Genomic DNA, 18,861 nt, shown 5'->3' on the forward strand with positions numbered 1-18,861 from the left:
CATATGCCAGCCCATGTTCCCAACATTATGAAAGGCATTAGACAAGGGCAGCCAGTAACGTCTGGATCTGCACAGGTGAATCAACAGACTAGGTAAGCAAGAACAACAGCGAAAATGGCAGATGGAGCAATAATAACTGACATGATCCATGATAGCATGATATTTTTATTGATATTTGTAAATTGTCTTTCCAAATGTTTCGTTAGCATGTTGCTAATGTACTGTTAAATGAGGTTAAAGTTACCATCGTTTCTTACTGAATTCAGGGAGACGAGCCGTCGCTATTTTCATTTTTAAACACTTGCAGTCTGTATAATTCATAAACACAACTTCATTCTTTATAAATCTCTCCAACAGTGTAGCATTAGCCATTAGCCACGGAGCACAGCCTCAAACTCACAGAGAATCAAATATAAACATCAAAATAAATACTTTACTCACATAATTCGAAGCATGCATACAGCATGCATGATGAACATCTTGTAAAGATCCATTTGAGGGTTATATTGGCTGTGTGAACTTTGTAAATGTGCTGTAATATAATATAATCGAGAGCTCGTGTGGCAGGGAGCACGCGAATTAAAGGGGCAGCGCGCTGAACAAATCAGTGCATAGTTAATGATGCCCCAAAACAGGCAGTTAAAAAAATTAATTTAAAAAAATCTATGGGGTATTTTGAGCTGAAACTTCACAGACACATTCAGGGGACACCTTAGACTTATATTACATCTTGTGAAAAAGCATTCTTGGGCACCTTTAAATGGTTTTTATTTCTATATAAAAAAAAAAGAAAAAGCAAAACGACAGTGGAGGCAGTGCCGCGGTGGGCACCGTAATGTAATTTAAACGTAGCGGTGGCATATTCTATGCTAATTTCACCCTCATGCCTCGCTATGGCAATATCGCGAGACAGCTTTTCACCTTGACGAGAAATCTCGTCACATTTTAATATCATGAGATCTTGTGGCTTAAGATCTCGTCACACCACTAATTATAGATTGTATGTATGGTTATAGATTAAAATTAAATCTGTTCATTATATAAAGCGATCGTGTCTCGTCAGAACATTTAGACTAAACTGCTCAGTTCATATGGATTAGCTTTACAATATCTCTATCAACATTTTGAAGGGTCAAAGTGGTAGTCAAGCTGTCAATGGAGAGATAGAAAGCTTTCAGATTTCATTACAAATATCTTCATTTGTATTCCATAGATGAACAAAAGGAACAACATGAGGGATAGTAAATTATTACAGAATTTTCATTTTGCCCCCCTATATATATATATATATATATATATATATATATAAAAAAAATCATGAAGTACATGTAGACAGGCCTAACATAGTGCCTCATCACCCTCTGACTTGTCTGGCTATCACCAGACCAAGCTCAATTTAAAATTGAACATTGGTCTGGGGAGTCTGTATGTATTTTCTACTGCACAAGAGGCGTGATCAATGAGCATTATTCACGCAATTGGATAGTCCTTCAACCAATCAGATCAACGATCTGGGTGACATACTTTGCAGAGTGACACAAAAACTCCAGACAGGTTTAATTTGTATTGGTTTGTAGCACTGAAGCAGCAATGGCATCGAGCGATTTTTGCAGGTTGTGCAAAAAAAAAAAAAACATGAAAGTGATTGTTATTTACACCCACTCGAGTGATTTGTTTGCTAAACTAAAGAAGTCATTCAGCATCGTCGAGAGGTTAAAAGGATTGACGGTCGAGCTTGCCGTCGCTTCTCTATTGTCATCATGTTATACCCGCCAATAGCGAGCAAGATGGATAAAGCCAGTCTGTGATTGGTTCCCGCAAAAGTGTAACAGAAGCAGTAGAAATGAATGTACGGGTTTCCAGACTGAGTTGCCGGGCGAAATCAAATCGCCGGCAGATCAGGCTGGGTTTACCCAGTCTACCCTCTGACAGAACATTACATAAACTTTCAACTAAGTAAAACAAAACAAAAAATAAATAAATAAATAAACGGGAGGACCCCATGTAGGCTAACATTCAAGAGTGTAGGATCGAGAAGATTTTTAAATGTTTTTGAAAGTAAAAGATAAAACAGTAATATTGTGAAATAATTTTAAATAAAATTACATTTTAAATAAGCGTTTTTTATTTAATATACCTTAAAATGTAATTTATTCCTGAGATGGCAAAGCTGTTTTTTTCAGCATCAAATAGTCAGAGAAGCACTAAGAACAAGAAACAGGAAGTAAGCTCTATTAATAGCACGTGGTTGTATTTTTGCCGCTTTGCTATGACACTTCCATAGACGAATGATTATTATCCATTTTGATTAAGCACAAATTACATTCCACCGAACAGAGTTCTGGTGCACCATTGTGTGGATGTAAATACAATTATGTACGAGAACTACAATTGGACAAATTTTATTGATAAACTATGAAACAGACCTCGAAAAGTCACAAATATAACAAGATTACACATAACCCAAATACCCAATATCCTGCATCTTATCATGTGCAGTCAACACAGATGGTAGATAGTGGAAGAGGTCTAAGCGCACACAGAGGAACTCAGGAAGATCACTTGTCTCAGTTCCCTCTTGATTGAGATTACAACCAAAAGAAAGAGCAGAGTTTGTTCAGAGGTAACATATGCCCTTCATGAGAGGCAATCAAGACAACAATGCACGTCCAGAAAAGAAAAATCAATAGAGTGCATTTAAAGGCTGTGGCCTTTCACCTCTCAAAGAGCCCTGGTCAGATGGGGCAGGCTATCATTTACATTACTTATTAGTAAAAAAAACAGCTTATTATTAAAAATGTAGATGTCTACCTACCAAACAGATTATGAATAATTCTATAATGTCTTGTAATCCGGGAAAGACAAGACATAGAAAATGGATTTGCATGATGTCTTTGATGTGTCTGTAATTGGGCAAATTTCTGCAAGTATTCAATATTTAATTGTACTTGTTCAGTTATCCTATTTTTACATTTATAAATCATCTTTACCAACAGCTAAAAGTATGGTTATCTTTAAAATCACTAACATATCTAATAGTCTCTAAAAAACATGAGCAAACCTCAAAATAAATATTATCCATTTTTTTCCACAATGTTGTGATGACTAAGATCACTTGTAGAAACATCTTTTAGTTTTTGTTTTAACCTGCTAGCATTCCATAGCGTTAATATTTGTACATCCTAAATATACATATCACTTAAAGATACTTTTAAAAATATATCTAGGGTACTTTAGAACTCTTCAAATTCAAGCCATGAAAATGAATCATATCTTAATAAAGTTGTTGATGTGAAGCAATAAGAAAGCAAAGGGTTAGTCCACCCAAAATTTGTCATCAATTACTCAACCTCATGTCATTCCAAAATCATAAATTTTGCTTGTGCACATCAAGCAAGCAAGCTTGAGCTTCTGTTTATCAAAATTTTGCTGATAACTTTTTATGTGCGAATAAAAGCCTGTATTAAATCTGTTAATCATATAAAGTGACTGTGTCACTTCAGAAGACTTTGATCAAACTGCTTGATTCACAATAAGGATTTCTTATACGATCTTTTTCTGAATGTTTTGAAGCGTCAGAGTTGTGTGCGACTTTGGAACCATGTACACGACACCATTTTCAACTAAAAACGTACAATTTTCTATGCGTTTTGGACGTTCATTTACATGACAACAGTGTTTTTGGGGCCTAAAAACACAAACTTTTGAAAACGGGTTTCAAAGTGCAAATGTTTGAAAACAATACCGTTATCGTCTCCATGTAAACTGCAAAAAAGCAAATTTGTGAAAACGGTGACAATATGCACATGCGTATTACGTGTTCAGTCTATAGGCGCGTATCGTTTCTTTACAAAGTGACATCGCCAACTACTGGCCTGGCATGAATAATACAGCTTTTTTTGTTGTTTTCACGGATCCATGTGAACAGGGATCGTTTTGACAATGTTGTCGGAAAATGCAAAGGAAAAACTTTTCTGTTTTTAGTACAATGTTGTGTTTTAATGGAGAGACAATATTCTCTCAGATTTCATTAAAAATATGTTCACTTGTGTTCCAAAGATGAACAAAAGTCTCATAGGTTTGAAATGACATGAGGGTGAGTAAATGATGACAATTTTCATTTTTGGGTGAACTAACCTTTTAAGTGTACTTGCCTTTTAGATGAACTTGATAAAGATAGACACCATTACTCAATTAAACAATCATCATCAAAAAATCATAAGAGAAGACAAAGTAAAAAAAAAAAAAAAAAAAAAAAAGGAAAAAAAATAAAAAAAAAAAAAAAAAAAAAAAAAAAAATTTTTTGTCAGTCTAATATTACCAAGGGTGAGTTATGAAAAGAGTCAAGCATGTGCAGACACACCTCTACGCAGGCAGCTAGTTATTGTGAGCCATAGAGAGCTTGACCTCTATGAGAGAGGACATATCGTAACCCATCTCAGCTGTTACAGCATGAACTCAAGCACACGTGCTCATGAAAGCAAACCACACATGCAGAAACAAATAACCCTGGAGGAAAAAGTGTGCTCATGTCTCTCTCTATATGCTTTCTTGGTCACTAGGGAGGATACAGCTGCTGCTATTCAGATGACTATGAAACAGACATTCTTATATTTTAGCATATGATGTTATTATGCAACAGGATTGTAATCTTTTATAGGATTAGAAATCACACACTTTCTGTTTCACTTCACATTTCTACATGTACCTTTCTCGAACATTACAAGACACCATAAAGGAGCACTGCTGTGAAATTTAGTACGTCATGAGTTAGATTAAATCTGATCTGTGATCAGCAGAACTTTGGGATAAAGCCAGATGTGAAAGTAACTTGATGTTTCATTAGAAATGACAGCTAGTACACTCATTTTTGTCAAGTATTCACCATATTTTCAGCGGTTGACGTTATAAATCATTGGAATTCCTACAAAATTACATCAGATGATTTTGCAAATAACCTTAAGCATGTTACTGAAGAGAGAAAAACTATATTTGAAAACATTTATAATTATGGTAATATAGGACTCTAACTAAAGTAGTGTTTCACCTCCTACGTTTCATCATGTTTATTTTTGCCTGTCCTGATGGGCACATGACTTGTGTGATATCGTCACCAAAATAGTAGGACTGAAGGATCAGATGAACTTTATACCATCTGCTTGTATAGGGTATCACTCTCACTTTTTCCTCTATATTTCGTAGAAAAACTAATTTTAGGTTGATAAGTGCATGATTTTATTCTGATGAGGTTTAATTCTCAAGAACCAGCAAATTTGGACTAAAAGTATAGATAAATAAAGGACAAGTATTGCTGCTTGTCACCCTTTTACTTGAAAGGTCAAGTACGGTCACAGTTTCAACTGAGCTACTCTAATAAAATCAAATCTTAAGTGTATTAAAGAAATGAGACTGATGTAATCGGATTCCATAATCTGCTTGAGTTGTAGTGAGAGCTTATTAAAAGTTGCATGCTGAAGTTTGCAGTTGGGCATGAAGTCAAGTCATAGGATAGATGTTTCTCCACTGAGCCTACAGTGGTTGGTCTTCAGCTGGTCTCCCAGTCTGGCCAAGCTGAAAGGTGCCATAAATAAACGAGCCAACAGACCAGCATCTAAACGTATGGATGTGTCTCAAAACGTAAATAAGCCGGCTTCTTGCAGCACTTTTTGGCATCATTCCAGTCAGCTGTCTAGCTAGGCAGCTCACTAGATTTTGGGACACAGACAGCATACATACACAATGGCTAAACATATTTAGATGATGAAAGGCGATGATGTTGTGTGAGTGTGTGTGTGTGTGTGTCATCTTACCATATGATGAAGGCTGTCCTTAAAGCAAAAAACAATACAAATAGTCCAGATCAGATGCAGGTTTACTTGAAAAGTCGTTGAAGACAATCCTGTTTTTTTTTTTTTTTTTTTTTTTTTTTTTTTTTTAGAACCTGAGAGTTGTAAAACTAAATTATTTAGTAGGCTATTTAACCGACAAACTTTTTACGACGTAGTGGACATTATTTCGTAATAATCCAAAAACAAAGTCAGTGATCCCTGGCTGCCTTTCAATGGACCTGCTGAATAAAAAGTAGCACAGCGATACTGCCCAGTTTGGTATTTCTGTTCTTTAGGAGATCCGAACATCTGTAATTCCCCTCAACGAAGCTCTGGGCGAAAGAAGAGCAAATAGAGGTGATATACAATTCCCAATAATAAGGACGTTATGATGCCCAGAATCTCATCAGAAAAGCCGGTATCACACGCTGCTCTCCGCCCCAGACATACAACACTGATCTCTTTTTCCCACCCTCCCTCTCTCTCTATGAGAGCCTGACGCCACTCCCCATTCTCAGTGTAGAGCTTTTGCAACTCTTTCACAATTACATTTTGAAGACAGCATAAGCATGTTTGCCCACATGGAAAGAACCTATATGTGGATATATACGCATATATGAAACCTATATGCAGTGTATATGTACATATATGCTGCATATATGCACATATATGATAATATATATGCTGCATATATGCGCATATATACTGCATATATGCTATATATATGCTGCATATATGCGTATATATACTGCATATATGTGTATATATGCCACATATAGGCAAAATTGAGGTGCATATATGTGCATATACAGGAAATATAGGTCTCCTGTATTGCTTCTTCATATCCATATATATGCCCTATACATACAAGATATGTCTTCTATATAGCTAATGGCAGGATCTGGTCATTTTGTAGCTCATATCTCATTTTTGACTGTCATACATGATGCCTAGCTCATATTTTCTATTATCAAGGCAAAAACTAAGAATTAACGAAAAAAATTATGCAAGAACTTATGTATGTGCGAATGTAGCAGTTATGTATTTAGACAATTATTTTGTGATTCCACTTGCCATGACCATATTTGGGGTTTCCTGCCGCCATGCTGACTTGGGGTGTTGACGCACTTTGCTGCTTCCCAGTCTGCATGAGACATCACAGCGGTAGGTCGCACAAAGTTTTTGCGGTGATTCAATTAAGGCCATGTTTCATGTAACAGCTGAATTCACATGATATATTTGTATGATTGTAATCCAAAACCCCTCTGTGATGTACATTCAGATGTTTCGTTGATTATTTTTCTTTACTTAAGTTACTTTTAATATCTCTCTTTCTCAGCGTTGTGCGTTGCTGCCGCATGCTGTTTGTATGCTGCACAAGTCCTCATATATTGCCATTTGTGTTATACAGAATAAAGTGAGGACCTGATGGCAAGATTTTTCGCAGTCTGTCTTTGATTACGACACAACGCAGAAAACACACCGCTACACGAACACGTGAAATTGGTCCCACATGGAAAAAACGTATATAAACATATATGTTTCAATATAGGTTTGATATAGGTTTTTAATATATGTGACATATATAAAATTGGCCGTTTTCCTATATTATGTGTACATATATGTGTGTATATATATATATATATATATATATATATATATATGTGTGTGTGTGCATATATGTGTGTGCATATATGTGTGCATATATGTGTGTGCATATATGTGTGTGCATATATGTGTGCATATATGTGTGCATATATGTGTACATATATGTGTACATATATGTACATATAATATAGGAAAACGGCCAATTTTATATATGTCACATATATGTAAAACCTATATCAAACTTATATTGAAACATATATGTTTATATAGGTTTTTTCCATGTGGGTGACCGTTGTTCGCTCTTTTTATTCCTGCTCTTTATAATCAAATGATGTACGTTCAATTTAAGTTTAAACGTAGTCCACTTTATTGGAATGATTGTTTTGTACGGAGCCCCTAAAAGGACGTGGTGGTGGAAAAAATTGGGTATGGGAGGACATTTTTTTTTTTTTTTTTTAATTCAAAATCTTTTGCGTTCCCTCACAAAACTTTTGTGTTCCCTCGCAAAGATACTATATCGTTATCGTCCCTTGCTGTGAGCTCGGACAAACACTTCCTCTTTAATGCCCTGCTGGCTGGCAGTAGTGTTTCAGTCAGCTTCATACGTTAATAATGCACAGAAATAATAAGCAGCTCATAATTTTAAGTTGTTGGACTCAAATATGAGGAAATGCGGTCAGTGCTTAAGTCAAGGAGTTCAGGAGTTCGAGCTTCCCGGATCAATAACTCGTGAGCTAAACGTTGTTAAAATACAAATGCAGCTACTTCCAATCATAGTAACCTAGACAACGAGCTACAACAACCCAATTTTCCTCAAATGTGCTTTATAATAAATTGGTCTCTATGAACAGGGGGCGGAGAGACGGGTCTTAAGGGACCGTCCACCACGACCACCCTTTAGGGGCTCCGTAGTTTTGCACACTCACAAAGTGACAGAAAAAAGTGTCAGTAATGTTACAGGTTACTTCATCAATATATTAATTAAAAATACAAAGCGAATATTAATGTATATGGTTACATAATATTAAATATTTGACACATTTAAATATGTATTTTTTTTTTTTAAATATGGAAACGTAAATATTAGAGAAGGCGGCGAATTGTAACCGGATGCTGCGGAGGCGCATGCTCAGTGGAACATGTTTCCTAAACTCAAGAGTGCGTCCTCTTCTGTATCCTAGCAACGAGGGATCGTCCAATAGTAGGGGTGTTGAGATATTTGGAAGTTGAACACAGATATGAAAAAGGCATACGTTTAATTTTTAAATATATTTATACAAATATTTTCAAAATGTATGTTTTTTACAAATGCAATGATATTATATAATTATAATTAAAATTACTATTTTAAACGATTTGGTCTTATGACTGAGACGACTTCCCCTCCCGCGAGTTAGTTTCGCTTCTAATTTTGTGTCCGTTTGTCAGTTGCCTACCGCGCGTAGAGAAACTTATACAAAAGATAACTAACGTACACCCGCATTTAAGCCCAATAAATTGTTGAAACATTACAAAAAGAACAGGGAAATGTTTTAAATATGGTGCTAATCGGTCCGCGTGTGTACTATTGAATATTCGTAGCGTCTGTATGGCCAGGAAGCTGTGTTTGTAGTTAGTACTGCCAGTGAGCTCGAGCTCTCATTCTTACGTGAGACTTTGAAGGTGTGTTTATGTGATTATTTTGCATCTAAACACTGGCTTTCAAAGCTGACGTGTTTTAGAAGGTTGTATTGGCGTTAATGTTCGTGCTTTTTTATCGCTGCATAGATGGAGAACTTTATTTTGTATGAAGAGATTGGGAGAGGTAGCAGATCAGTTGTTTATAAGGGCAGAAGGAAAGGCAGCATACATTTCGTGGCCATCATCTGCAGTGACAAATCCAAGAGACCTGAATTAACAAACCATGTATGTAAACGTAGTATTTCTTCAGCTATTTGTTTTAAACAAACTGTATCCCTATGTTTGATAAATGTCACATTATCTCCACAGGTGAGACTCGCCCATGACATTAAGCATGACAATGTGGTTTCTTTCTATGAATGGTATGAGACTAGCAACCATCTGTGGCTGGTGGTGGAGATGTGCACAGGTGAGATCTCTAAAGTTTTATCAGTGTACTAAGTCTGCTCTAATACCTGCTTTTCTAGCTATTGAAATCTAATGCTTGTGTTTTGCTTGACTGTAAGTTTTTTTCTTTTTTTTAGGTGGATCCCTGGCAGCACTGATCGCTCAAGATGAGTGCTTGTCTGAGGATGTAGTGCGAGAGTTTTCCATTGACCTGATAAAAGGTCTTAAATACATCCATGACTCTGGCATTGTAGTCTCAGATCTCACACCTGCAAAGGTATAAGCATCACACCTGCTAGGCAAGCCATTGTAATGTATCTCCATCCTGAGCTGGTGTCATATTACACCGTAAACAGAGTTTTACAGTGGGCTGCTTCTAGGTATAAAACAAAATACCCCCCTCGGAATAACATCTCTTCTCAAATGAGGTGTGCAGGAAAATAATCGCTCTCCTCCAACAACCTGTCACTCACATGAGATCACAGCAATTAGCAAACAACAGCGATCCAATCAAATCCAGTTGGACAAAGTCCCGCCCTACATTTTTTCTCATTCAAGAAGAAGGTTCACTCGAATTTACTTCACAATAGGGAAGAAAAGTAATAGCGACTTCTGTTTCGTGCAGATTTAATATTTTCTACCCTTTAAAAACACATTCTTTTTGATACCATGTTATTATGTTGTTCTATGCTGTTTTATATTACTTATTTATCCCATTTAGTATGCTCGACTTATGATAATGATGTGATCCTTATCAAACTGTTTGTTTTTATGTTTTGTTTTGTTTTGTTTTCTTAAGTTTGTTTTTTCTACAAGTAGTATTGAAGTTAGAAAGGTGCTAAATAAATAAAACAACTACTCATTTAAAACAAACGCTGTTAGGATAAGATTACGTTTATATACCGATAGTCTTTTTTTGCCTTTCATTTTTCTCAAATCTTAGCTAATATGTTATTATGTATTCATGCAGATTTTGTTGGATGGACCAGGAACTCTAAAGTACTCCAATTTCTGCCTGGCCAAAGCTGAAGGAGAAAGTCTGGAGGAGTTTTTCTCTCTTGTGATGGCAGAGGAGATGGGAGCTGGAGACTGTAAAGAGAGCATTGTTTCTCCACAAAACATAAGGAACAGAATTAAAGGTCAGCAGGACTATCACTTTCACTGTTCACATTTACAAAACAAAAAAAAGTTCAAACATTATTAAATGCAAATGAACAGTCAGTAAAAAAATACACTAATTACAAGCATAGATAAATACAAAAAAGTTATATATATATATATATATATATATATATATATATATATATATATCAGGTACAGAAATGTAGCCTAAAAATTAGGCCTAAATGTAAAGTAACACTATAGTGTTCTGTTCACTGTATCAATTAAATTTAGGGGGCTTTCACACTGGCAGTTTAGTTTGTAACAGGGCACGGTTCGCATGAAAAATTGCTAATGTGAAAGCTGTCATGCGAACCCAGGTGTGCACCGGGGTACCAAAATCGAGACTACCTGAAGGAGGTGGTCTGAGTTCGGTTGCACTCGATCTCTGCCGTGGTTCGGGTGAATATGAAAGCAACACGGACTCGGGTGCGCACTTGTTCAGGAAGTAAAGTAACCTATGCATGCGTTTTCGCGATTTATAATGTATTTACTTCAATAAAACACATGTAAGAGATGACAGTGTTGATGATTTACCGTGGATTCGAGCAGGAGTGAGCCTGCAGTGTAGTCGTGCTTTGCGAGTGCAATCAGAGTGGCAAATGAAAGGTAATCAGCTGTCTCCTCAAAATAGGCTGCTTGCAAGCAGCGGAAAACTGTCTACATGCAGCGCACATACAGTAAACACGTGTCACTTACTCTGCTGCACATAATAGCAACACATTAATAAAAAAACACAATTTATTGACCCACGTTCTGTTTTCTATCATGCGCCGTGCACGTCTGTGATCTTTCTGGACATGGACAGTGCACGTACATACATTTTAATTGGAGGGACAGAAAGCTCTCGGACTAAATCTAAAATATCTTAAACTGTGTTCCGAAGATGAACGGAGGTCTTACGGGTTTGGAATGGCATGAGGGTGAGTCATTAATGACATAATTTTCATTTTTGGGTGAACAAACCCTTTAATTACATAGACACCAGCAGGTATTTATAGGCTACTGTCACTTTAAGAGCGAATGCACAGATCCAATATTATGATACGCATCCGACTATCTATCTATCTATCTATCTATCTATCTATCTATCTATCTATCTATCTATCTATCTATCTATCTATATCTAATTTTCTAATGACCTGTAATATCTTCACCGTGCACTTGTATGATTTATCATAAGATGTTGTTCTGGCAGGTTCTCCTGTGTATTGCGCTCCGGAGGTGTTGAGAGGAGCAGACTCCAGTGTCTGCAGTGACCTGTGGGCGTTAGGCTGCATCCTTTATGAAATGTTCACAGGTTACACATTTTACCATTTTAATATCTAGTCAAATTGATATGTAATTTTCAATTTTAGTTTTGGTAACACTTTACCTAAAGCCTTTATATATAATGCATTATAAAAGTGTTTTAATGCCTATTGTGTACTGCACCTTATTATGCATTGTAATCTAATTACAGTTATAGGGCCAGATTTACTAACAGCTTGCACCAGCGCAAACCTTCTTTTGACATTAAAAAACTGCTGTCGGGATTTACTAAAGACAAGCAGTGCAAAATTAGTGCTGAAAAGGTGTGGACTGAGTTGTTTTTGCGTCTGACCTTATTGCATGTGTAGGAGTTTCCCTTTCAGAGGCAAAATTTATGGGAGGAGAGCATTTAAATAAAACGTGATTGACTAATGTTTGCACTCATCAATTTACTGGTATTTGCACCATTATTTAACGCCCAAAGAGCATGTCTTAACCCATTTTATGACATGGCTGCAATTGTTGCTGCTAGGAGGAGACACAGCAGAGAACAGAGAGCACGTGGTAGACTGGAGAAAATATTTTCTACTCATATTTATTTCTTCGGAATGCCAGACGAAGACGTTATACGTATATTACATGTAACAAGTTGTGTGTCGACCCGCACCTGATGAGCATCAGCTCTGCTTATTTGAGACCCAACGCTAATGTGCACTGCTCTTGGTAGATTGTGTTGGTCGTTATGTAAATGATGTTCTTAATTTGCGTGTCAGCAGTAGATCACACGCAAAACTTGCCACTCCCACCTGTGCATTTGTGGAATTGCGCTCTCACACTAATTTGCCTGGTTTAGTAAATCTGGCCCATGATGCTTTAAATTACATATCTATTCATTGTTACACATTTAGAAAGTATAATGCATTAAAACACATGACAGACAGCAAATTTCAGATGTAACAAGGAATCTGCAAATATAATGCATTTTAACTTTCGTTACAAGTATTTATGAAAAGATATAATGCATTACAACATACATTATGAGCAGCTATATGATACATTATACATAAAGGCTTCAAGTAAAGTGTTACTCAGTTCTCTGTCTCATTTTCTCTTTTGTTTCCAAGGCAAACCACCCTTTGTCTCTGAGAGTATGACTGGTCTAGTTGATCTAATTTTAAATGAAGATCCTCCACCCCTAAGACAAAAAGGTTTGACACCTGACCTTTGACATATTGTACTTGATATTGTTTTTTTTAAGTGTTCCTTTTATGACACATGTAATGACATATATTCTCTTTTTAAGAACCTGCTTTCTCACAGCCCAGCATAGAGTTTGCAAGGCTGGTCATGGGTTTACTTCAGAAAGACCCAGTGAAAAGGTGCAGCATTTACAGTATTTACTTTACTTTGTTACTACTACTACTAATAATTATTATTTTATAATAAGTAATTCATAAGTATTGAGTGATGTGATCACTCATTTCTCATTACTTGTGATATGAGATGGATACAATGATAGACACCAAATTGTTCTTTCAGCTCTTTAATTAAAAAAAAAGAAAAAAAAAAAGCAATTCATTGTCTTGGACATTTGCTTAGAGTACCATGAATGATAGGACCAGGAATAAAATCATTCACTCTTTCCACACCATTGAACATGTCACATTACATTAACATTGTCACTTCAGTACTCATCTGTGAATCTCCTAAATTACTGTCATCTGTAGGTTAAGCTGGGACCTTTTAGTATCTCACCCATTCTGGAGGGAAGTGTTGTCAGATGCACACATCACTATGGGAAAAGGGCAGGATGACGTCTCACTGATATCAAGGTACATTTGACAGTAGTGCCAAATATCCATTTGGTGTTCTTGACATTGTTCTGTTAAGTGTTACGTTCTTTATTAAGCCCATCGCCGATGAAATGTTTACTGGCGCAAGGGCAGGGCAACCTGTCACTCATGTGAGATCGACCAATAACAAACAACAACGATCCAATCAGTTTCCAGTGGACAAAATCAAGTACATTTTTTCTTATTCGAGAATCCGTTTCACTCGGATTTATGTCACAACAAGGAAGAAGAGACTTTGACAACTTCCATTTAATGCTGACTTTAAAGGGGACCTATTATGCAAAATTCACTTGCTCTTACATGGTGTTTGAAAATAAATGTGTGTCGGCACAGTGTGTACACAACCACCCTATAATGGTAAAAATCCACCCACTCCTTTTTTTAATCCTCATAAATCATAAGAAGCATCTCAGAATAACCTGTTTGCAGTTTCTATGCAATGTAACAGACCCGCTAGGCATGGACCAGTATGAGATTTTGATGGTATGGTAAACGTAAGCAAAAATATCACGGTATCACGGTATCAAGTTATTGCTATTACAGCTCTAAAATGTGTTATTTTAAAATGTCTTGAAAAAACAACAACTTTTTTCCCTTTGAACACAACATATTTATTTCTAAGCAACATAAAATATTGGGAAAAGTAGTAAACGTATTTTAGCTTAAATTAAAATAAATAATTTAATTCTTCTTAATTAAATTCAAATTATATAAAATAAAATAAATTGTCATTTAAAGGATTAGTTCACTTTCAAAAAAAAAAAAAAAAAAAATCCTGATAATTTACTCACAACCATGTCATCCAAGATGTTCATGTCTTTCTTTCTTCAGTCGAAAAGGTTTTTGACGAAAACATTCCAGGATTATTCTCTTTATAGTGGACTTCAATGGCCTCCAAACAGTTGAAGGTCAAAATTAGTTTCAGTGCAGCTTCAAAGGGCTTTAAACGATACCAGACGAGGAATAAGGGTCTTATCTAGCGAAACCATTTTCGAAAAAAAATGTAAATGTATATGCTTTATAAACACAAATGATTGCCTTGCACGTGCTTCTGCCAAAACCGCACTTTCGTATTCTTAAAGGTGCCGTAGAACGTCTTTTTAAAAGCTGTAATATAAGTCTAAGGTGTCCCCTGAATGTGTCTGTGAAGTTTCAGCTCAAAATACCCCATAGATTTTTTTTTTTTATTCATTTTTTTAACTGCCTATTTTGAGCCATAATTATATATGCACCGATTCAGGCTGCGGCCCCTTTAAATCTCGTGCTCCCCTCCCCCGGAGCTTGCGCTTTCCTTAACCAGCATAAACAAAGTTCACACAGCTAATATAACCCTCAAAATGGATCTTTACAAAGTGTTTGTCATGCAGCATGTCTAATCGCATAAGTATGGTATTTATTTGGATGTTTACATTTGATTCTGAATGAGTTTGATGGTGCTCCGTGGCTAAAGCTAACATTACACACTGTTGGAGAGATTTATAAAGAATGAAGTTGTGTTTATGAATTATACAGACTGCAAGTGTTTAAAAAATGAAAATAACGACAGTCTTGTCTCCGTGAATATAGTAATAAACGATGGTAACTTTAACCACATTTAACAGTACATTAGCAACATGCTAATGAAACATTTAGAAAGGCAATTTACAAATATCACTAAACATATCATGATATCATGGATCATGTCAGTTATTATTGCTCCATCTGCCATTTTTCGCTATTGTTCTTGCTTGCTTACCTAGTCTGTTGATTCAGCTGTGCACAGATCCAGACGTTAATACTGGCTGCCCTTGTCTAATGCTTTGAACATGAGCTGGCATATGCAAATATTGGGGGCGTACATATTAATCATCCCGACTGTTACGTAACAGTCGGTGTTATGTTGAGATTTGCCTGTTCTTCGGAGGTCTTTTAAACAAATGAGATTTATATAAGAAGGAGGAAACAACGGTGTTTGAGACTCACTGTATGTCATTTCCATGTACTGAACTCTTGTTATTTAACTATGCCAAGATAAATAAAATTTTTAATTCTAGGGCACCTTTAAAAAAAGCTTACACTGTATACGCCTTCTCTATTCTACTTACGAATGCAGCGCCAGTTCTGTTTTTTCCGTAAGTACAGGGAATAGGACATACAGCGTAAGCTTTTTGAAGAATACGAAAGTGCGGTTTTGGCAGAAGCACGTGTGTGCGCTCAGAAAACCATATATCAGAAGTTTAGACTGATATGGCTTTGAAGTTCATGCAGATAATAAACTTTCATGAAGATGAAGAACTGCAATATCATGTGAGCTTGACGCGATACGAGATGATAATCAAAACCAAACAGATGTTTAGTTTTTGGCAGAGTATCTGAGGCACAAGATGTACAGGCTCCGCCCTCTTCTGGAAAGCAAGGCAGGGAGCAGCAGCTCATTTGCATTTAAAGATACATGCACGAAAACAGCATGTTTTTCCTTTTTCCTTTTCCATTTATAACATGGTATGATAAATGATCTGTGAGGTATTTAGAGCTGGAACTCCACAGACACATTCTGGGGACACCATACATCATATTACATCTAAAAAGTGGCATAATAGGTCCCCTTTATAAAGTCTGGTGTTTGTATATGGCTCTGTAGATCATCTTGTGCACAGAAGCTCTCAGTCTAGCACTGATGCATTGAGTGGGGAAACAGCCCTATGGCACACTTCATACACTGCCTGTGTGTTCAGCACAATGCCTTACACAATAAGCCATTGTCCCATCCTAGCAAACACAACAAATGCAGGTTATAAAAAGCTTTTTCAGTAGTATTGGCGCTTCCTGCACTAAAAACAGACCACATCTGTTTCATTTGTTCCTAAGTCATTTGTTTTATGAGTCCAGGATAGTGTGTACTTATGTTTATGCAATTGTGTTGCTATTTACAATGAAGAATCAGAAGTTATTGACCAAGTTTAAATATAGGTCAGGTCATGAAATGAAGACATTAATGTGTGCATGTAGATGTTTTAAGACAAAACAGATTGATTGAATAGAAAACTTATACGCTCCAGCTGATCTGATGAAGTCTGAAAGTGTGGAGTGATGCTGACTTTGGGATGTGATTCTGATCTGAGCTGGTGTCAGCTGCTGTGAGTGGGCCAAAACAAAGACCATTGTGATTCAACCACAAGTATGCATATAAAATAAGAAATGTTACTTGAGCACCAAATCAGCATATAAGAATGATTTCTGAAGGATCATGTGACACTTCAGTTTTCCCATAGGAGGATTTCTTTTTTTAAATTGAAATAATAATATAATAATAAATTACAATAATATTCCATATATTACTTTTTTTATGTATTTTTGATCAAATAAACGTAACCGTGGTCATAAGATAATTCTTTCAAAAACTTAACTTAAAACTTTAAAGGGATAGTTCACCGAAAAATGAAAATTCTGTCATCATTTACTCAGCCTCAAGTTGTTCCAAAACTGTATGAATTTCTTTTTTTCTGCTGAACACAAAGATTATATGAAGAATATGTGTGTCCAAACAGTTGATGGACCCCATTGACTTCCATAGTATGGGAAGAAAAAAAAAAAAAAAAAAAAAAAAAAAAATCCTATGGGAGTCAATGGGGACCATTGCCTGTTTGGTTACTGACATTCTTCACAATATCTTCTTTTGTGTTCAGCAGAGGAAAGGAATTCACACAGGTTTGGATCAATTTGAGGGTGAGTAAATGATGACAGAATTTTCATTTTTTTGGTGAACTATCCCTTTAAAATCTTGCAACCCCAAAACTTTTGATTTATAGACACACCAGTGATATTTTTACCAGTGACGATCAGATAAATCAAATTACCTTTGAATTTGTACATCTTGGTAGTATTTGTAGTGTTGTATTTAGTGATTTTATTAAAAACAAAAATCGAACTATTGTCTCCAGGCAGGATGATTTTCATTACCATATTATGGCAGTGAGTGTTATGTTATTTTTGTTATATATACCAGCAAAAAAAAAAAAGAAAAAAAAAAAAAAAAGAAACATCCTGTTCAGTTCTTTTTTTATCTTGTAAAATATGACCCATTTATTTTTACATTTGTCTAGTGTATTCTCCAATTGTGTGTGTTTCAGCCTGCATTTGGCCCCTGTGACTTCTCAGACAGCAGATGAAGCACAGACAGCACCTGCTGACCCAGCCAGCCCAAACCTCAGCAAGTCCTTCACATTAGGTAATGCAACAGACATGAGAGTCAGCACGTCCTGCCACACACACTCTATGTGCCTGCAAAGGGTCTGTGGATTTTATGCCTATGCTCTGTGCATGTGTGGTCGGCAAGCACGTACACATGTGTCAGCCTGTACAACTCATGTTCAGTTTGCATTACTGTACAAATTATATTTATGTTCAGTATTAAATCACACACACATCCGTACACTCAAGGATTAGATTGCTGCTGGTTAATACCACCATTGCATATTATCAGAGAGGGACTACATGACAGAAGAGTGAGCTTGTTATGTAACCGTGAATCATTGAAACTCTTTTGTGCTGTACATTGTGTTAAAATGTAATCTGTTAAAATGAGCATCATTTGGAACAGTAGAGCTGTATAGAAAAAAAAAAAAAATCTGTTCTACAGATCTTTTACAGTGTTAACAAATTCAATATTTATACAAAAGAGTTATTTTTTATTATAGGAGGACATTATTGTCATCATTATGTTTTGTCCGACCTTTTCTTTGTGATGTTTTTGTATCATAGATAATGTGTTTGAGTTTAGACCAAAGTCTGCGCTGGACGGTGATTCCAAAGAAGCAATTTTCCTCCTCAGGTACCTCAACTCAGTCTCCTGTATCTTAATTTATATCTCTCTGAACTCAAAATCCTCCATAAACACTTTAATGTGCCTATTTCATGTAGATATGGATACTTCTGTGTTCTTTGGATATGTTTGTGAACTATGAAATATAGTCAAATCAGAACATTTTAGTTTCTTTCTCTTAATGTACACTACCACTCAAATGCTTGAACACATTTTTTTTAAATGTATTTTAATCATTACTATTTTTAACAATACTACTACTAGTAGTAAAGTCCTCACTATGAGATAAATA

At 36.0% G+C, this 18,861-nt stretch overlaps 1 protein-coding gene across 5 annotated transcripts in view; it reads left to right on the plus strand.

Annotated features, from left to right (window-relative positions):
• Positions 1 to 6,946: 6,946 nt before the first annotated feature.
• Positions 6,947 to 18,861, plus strand: part of ulk4 (unc-51 like kinase 4) — a 244,137-nt gene continuing 232,222 nt past the window's right edge. For 2 of the 5 annotated variants that reach the window (XM_048152778.1, XM_048152782.1), the window contains exons 1-11: positions 8,660 to 9,098; positions 9,204 to 9,341; positions 9,426 to 9,525; positions 9,641 to 9,780; positions 10,474 to 10,642; positions 11,863 to 11,964; positions 13,040 to 13,123; positions 13,219 to 13,294; positions 13,643 to 13,747; positions 17,878 to 17,975; positions 18,509 to 18,578. In XM_048152778.1, the coding sequence (XP_048008735.1) occupies positions 9,204 to 9,341; positions 9,426 to 9,525; positions 9,641 to 9,780; positions 10,474 to 10,642; positions 11,863 to 11,964; positions 13,040 to 13,123; positions 13,219 to 13,294; positions 13,643 to 13,747; positions 17,878 to 17,975; positions 18,509 to 18,578 (1,082 nt within the window). In that variant the 5' untranslated portion in view covers positions 8,660 to 9,098. Of the gene's footprint in view, positions 6,993 to 8,658; positions 9,099 to 9,203; positions 9,342 to 9,425; positions 9,526 to 9,640; positions 9,781 to 10,473; positions 10,643 to 11,862; positions 11,965 to 13,039; positions 13,124 to 13,218; positions 13,295 to 13,642; positions 13,748 to 17,877; positions 17,976 to 18,508; positions 18,579 to 18,861 lie in introns of those variants that run through there. The other 3 variants (XM_048152779.1, XM_048152780.1, XM_048152781.1) reach the window with 3 other exon arrangements.

Source organism: Megalobrama amblycephala, linkage group LG13 (genome assembly GCF_018812025.1).
Source record: "Megalobrama amblycephala isolate DHTTF-2021 linkage group LG13, ASM1881202v1, whole genome shotgun sequence".
Lineage (NCBI taxonomy): Eukaryota > Metazoa > Chordata > Actinopteri > Cypriniformes > Xenocyprididae > Megalobrama > Megalobrama amblycephala.